Source organism: Leptomonas pyrrhocoris (genome assembly GCF_001293395.1).
Source record: "Leptomonas pyrrhocoris isolate H10 chromosome Unknown, whole genome shotgun sequence".
NCBI lineage: Eukaryota > Euglenozoa > Kinetoplastea > Trypanosomatida > Trypanosomatidae > Leptomonas > Leptomonas pyrrhocoris.
The window spans coordinates 441,950-446,752 of NW_015438361.1; the positions used below are offsets into that span (position 1 = coordinate 441,950).

General features: G+C 48.6%; 2 protein-coding genes across 2 annotated transcripts; both read left to right on the top strand.

The window, feature by feature from the left end:
- Nucleotides 1–534: 534 nt before the first annotated feature.
- ABB37_03280 (amastin-like protein) lies at nucleotides 535–1,405 on the top strand (the record flags this gene model as incomplete). The annotated part of the gene is made up of 1 exon (XM_015800576.1): nucleotides 535–1,405. Exon 1 carries the CDS (start codon nucleotides 797–799, stop codon nucleotides 1,403–1,405), a length of 609 nt encoding a protein of 202 aa, XP_015660583.1. The 5' UTR covers nucleotides 535–796.
- Nucleotides 1,406–3,775: 2,370 nt separating this feature from the next.
- On the top strand, nucleotides 3,776–4,803 carry ABB37_03281 (amastin-like protein; the record flags this gene model as incomplete). The annotated part of the gene is made up of 1 exon (XM_015800577.1): nucleotides 3,776–4,803. Exon 1 carries the CDS (start codon nucleotides 4,216–4,218, stop codon nucleotides 4,801–4,803), a length of 588 nt encoding a protein of 195 aa, XP_015660584.1. The 5' UTR covers nucleotides 3,776–4,215.

The following is a 4,803-nucleotide window of genomic DNA, read 5'->3' on the forward strand; positions in this document are numbered from 1 at the left end:
AATAGATGTATATATATATATATATATATATATATATATGCATGCACCCGAAAAAGACACACACACAACAGCGGCGAAGTAGGGATGAAGGAGCGTAACAGTTGACATGCAAAAAAAAGGTCTCATTATCCTTTTTTTTGTATGTGTGTGTGCCGAAGGGCCGAGAGTGGCTCTTGTACAGCAACGCACCGCGACTGCTTTGTCGTCATTGCTCGGAGAACGGTGATGACGAAGACATTGCGTCGGGCTTTATGGTGTGTGTGCGTTGCTTCACTCGTGAGGATTTCCATGATTAGATTCTTTTTTGCGTGTGTGACATGGATCCACGTGCGCTGTCGGGCGACAAGAATTGGCACTGCAGTTCACTCTCATCACCTGCCTTCTTTCTGTTTTCTTCTCTCTTCTCCTCTGTGGTGTTTGAACGCGGCTGCTTTACACCACATTTGCTCTGACCAACCGCATCTGCCACAAACTTTTTTTTTCGTTGTTTATTCTCCGTCTCTCTCTCTCTCCCCCACACCAACGATGTGTTGTAGTTGCTCCTCTCTCGCATTAATTTTTTTTCCCGTTACCGCAGTTACGCTACCGCGTTTACGTTTACGCTGTCCGCTCTTGAGTCTTCCTTGCAGACGTTCGCCTCACGTGAGAAGAAGAAGTGCACTTCGAAGAGTTCATCTCGCTGCGTTGGCTCACTTCGCTGATATTTCTCCCGCACGTAGCATTATCATTTCCCTTTCCCTTTTATTGTAAGTTTTTTTTTTTAATCCATACACGCAGAAGACAACACGTAGGCCCAATGTGCAACGCTCCTTTCCGTGTCGGCATTGTGATCTACTGCATCCTGCAGTTCATCGCCTTCCTCTTTCTTCTGGTGGGCACGCCCATCGATCAGTTCCGCCTGGGCACCGATGACATGTTCAGCAACAGCCCCTGCCTCACCATCTGGGGCTGGAAGAACAAGTGCATCTCCGCCACATGGAGCACCCTCACGAACGAGCTCTGGTCCAATTGCACGCACCGCCGGGACCGCTTCCGCGCCTCGGAGGGCCTCGCCATCGCTGCCCTCGCCATCGCTCTTATCGCGTGCATCTTTGGCTTTGTGATGCTGTGCTGCTGCCGCTGCCTGCGCTGGCTGTGCTTCATTTTGAACCTGCTCGCCACTGGTACGGGCTGCGCGGTCAGCGCCCTGATGATTGACGCGTACTACAACCGCCACGATTCCTTGACGACGGGGGAGGTGGTGATCGGCAACATTACCTGCGGCGCACTGCGCGAAAATGCCTTCGTGAAGGGAGAGGTGGGTGCTGGAGTGGCGCACTTCAAGTACGGTGCGGGCTTCGCGCTACATATCGTGGGCTGGGGTCTCTGCTTCATCAATATCATCTTCCTGATGCTGCCGTGCTAAAACCCTGAATAGTAGGTGAAGAAAAATGGCGCCGTCCCTACGTGAAAGCAGGTAAGGGTAGAAGGAGCCTCCGGAGTGAGAAACGAGAGAGAACAGATGCAGTTCAAAAACTGTCGTTCAGTCGCCATTTCCGTGACCTGCCCGTGTTCTTCTTTCCGGTCTGCCACCCGCTCCTGCCTCCTCTCTCTCTCTCTCTCGAAGATTGGGTATCGCAGCCTTTTTTTCTTTTGCTGCCGGAAGCAGTGGAAGAGAAAACATCGACCACCACAGCCACAAACAGCGGACTAGATCGAGAAGTAGAATAAGTCAGGAAGTCGTAAAAGAGGCAACTTGCGGAAACGTGTGGCGCCTCGTTTTTTCGCTGTTGACTGACTCTCTTTCAATCTTAGAAAAAGAAGTATTCGTATTCGCTTCGGCGCGTTTTCGTCACACCACCGGCCCCTTCTCCGCGTGTGTTAAAACTCTCATATTTTTCCCTTTTTGCTTTTCTTTCCGCATTCGTCCCCCTTTTTTTTCTTTGGATTTTCCTTTCTCAGTTTTTTTTTTTCGTTACGGGGAATAACTTCCTTCTTCTCTTTTTACATATTTTGTGAAGTAAAAGAAATATACCTCCCTTTTTTTTTCTGGCGTCCGTACTTCGCGCCCTTAATGAAACGCAAGTCCATGCTTTTCATTTGTAGATTCATTGCTATTCATAGTACTACTACTATTATTTATTATTACTACTATTATTGTCTATTCGTTGCTGAGAGGATCACTCCTTTCATGACCTGAACCCGTGGGACGACAAGGCGGTGCGCAGAGAAAACTGTTCTGGCGCTCTGCAAAGACATCTAAGGTCGCGTGTGAACCCAACTTCTTCCTCCCCCGTCTCTTTCACTCTTGGGACTCGCGGGTGACACCGGAGCTGGCAAGCAAGACGCACGAGCAGGACAGAAAAGCATGTGCTCGGCTTTTCTGCGCGCATTGCTCAACACACATACCTTCCGTCCACGGTGTGTGTATTATCTGCTGTGGAGGATCTGAAAAGAGAGGGAGAGGCGTCGCACGTCGCTTCCGTTTTGACCGTTGCGTTGTCTTGTTGGTTCTCTTTTTCGGGTTCCAAAAGGATCGAAAAAGGAAACCGCAACGAGTGAAGATGTCAACGCCAGCTTTTCCCCCTCTTTTCCTTTTCTCTTCGGTCTTTCTCCCCCCCCCCTCTCTCGATGCGTCAGTGCTGAAAGGATGCATCAGTTGACCTGTAGGAAAAAAGAATATATATACGTATGCCTTTCAAAAGAAAAGTTTCTACCTTTTTTCCTTTTTTCTTTTGTGCTGCGGTGCGTTGCCGTTTATTCTCGGCCCGGCGGTTTGTTTGAACTCCACACACCTGACTCGCACAACTTGAAGCTGACCAATGGGGAGGAAGCAGAGGTAAAGGCTGTCTTGGAATTAGAGTCGCGAAGAACCGGAAACGTACGACGAAAACGGAGGTTGCACGTGGGTAAAGGCCTAAAGGCATCGTTTTTATTTTTGCGTACCAAGAGAAGTGAATACTCCAGATTGCTATCCGCACTCCGTAGAGTGATGCGACTGCGAGCAATAATGACTTCATTCTGATCTTCCTCGTTTGTCCTTTTCAAGTGTTCGTGGTGGAAGAAGAAAACTGTCTGCATCTCCTTCTCCTTTTTCTTTTTTTTTCTCTTAATCTCCTCCGAACGCATTTTAAAATATATTCACGTAAATTTTTTTTTTGCAAGCATTGGAGTGCGCTATCCGGCAAAATATATATTACTATCTATTTATATATGTTCCACCTTAAAAAAGTGCTTTCCTCTGTTATCCGCAACTTTCACGTCTTAATATAAATGCGTTGAAGTTCATGAACTTGGGTAAAATAAACAAACGAACGGAAAAACACGGTCGCCAAAGGGAAGTATAGCAGAACGTTTTTAAAGCCGTCTCGCGTTGGAAAGGAACTGTAGCTCTTCATGACCCCAGCGGCGAGGAGCAGTGGACAGTCTATTCGCAGCGCTGCTCTCCAGGGCCGTTTCCACCTTCTTCCCCTACGATGTATGCATGAAGAGCTGGCCTCCAGCTGATCTGCGAGTGCCGTCAACGACCGCGCCAAGTTCAATTTCCCTCCGTCTTCGTCAACAGGTGATGAAAGAAAACGGTTTTGTGAATAAACGCGCGCTGCACTTCGCGTAGGGGATCACATAATAGACAAGAGAACAACCACATGTAATTTCCTGCTATTACGGCTTGCCTTCAATGCATTTCTCATATTTTCCCCTCTTTGTTTTCTACTCCTTCATATTTCGTCTTTCCTTATTATTCTTTCTTCTGCTTTTGATAATTCGGACTGCTTTGTCTTTTGCACGTTTTCGTAGTCCTGTTCTCCCCTGTTTGTCGTGTTGTGACGCAGCGTCGCCGCTCACCTCCCCCGCCCATTAACCCGTGCCTTTCTCCGCTTCGGCTGCAGTGCATAATATTACTTTTGCAAGCTCTTCGTTACTGTATATTCTTGTTCTGTGTTTTTTTCTTTTCCGTTCTATATTTACAGTTTTTAGCTTAGGTCCTATATTCCTCTTGTTTCTCTTCTTTTCTCTTCGGAGCGCGCTCGATTGCACAACTTTGTGTTGTTGTTTAAGACCGCACTGTTGACGAAATACTCATCAACGCACATTAATTCGCGTAAATTTCGAATTGTGTCTTGTACTTCTTTTCGTTTTCTCACCGATTCCTTCGTTTCGTGTCTTTTCCCCCTTCGTTTCTTGGTGTAGCTGCCACGGTGCTTTCTCCATTCGATATTTAACAACAAAAGAAAAATGGGGTACATTGGCCGTATCATTTTCGGCATCGTTCAGTTTGCCGCGATTCTCCTCATCTCCTTCGGCATCCCGCTGGGGATGATGCAGCCATCTGAGGAGAAGGCCCTGAACTTGAAGGACTCCTACTGCATCAGTATGTGGGGCATCAAAGACAGCTGTCTGCGGTTGAACTACGCCTACAAGCCAGAGGCGGTGTGGTCCAACTGCAGCGGGCGTGAAGGCCGCTTCAAGGCGGCCCGGGTCTGCGCCATCATTGCGGTTATCATCTTTGCCGTCTCCTTCCTTCTCAGCTTTCTGATGTCGTGCTGCTACCCGTGCATCTCGTACGTGTGCATCCTGCTGAACTTTGCTGCGATGGTCTTCGTAACGGTGTGCTGGGGCTGCATGCTGGACTGCTACCTGCGCAATATGGGGTCTGACACCACGACCTTCCCTGGCCAGGACGTCTGCGTGAAGCTGAAAAGCTTCCACGGCACGGACGGCACCTACGTGAACGGCATGCATCTGGGCACCGGCTTCATTCTGATCGTCGTTGGCTGGGCCCTCGGGTTGGTCAACATGTTTGTGCTTCTTCTCCCGTGCTGA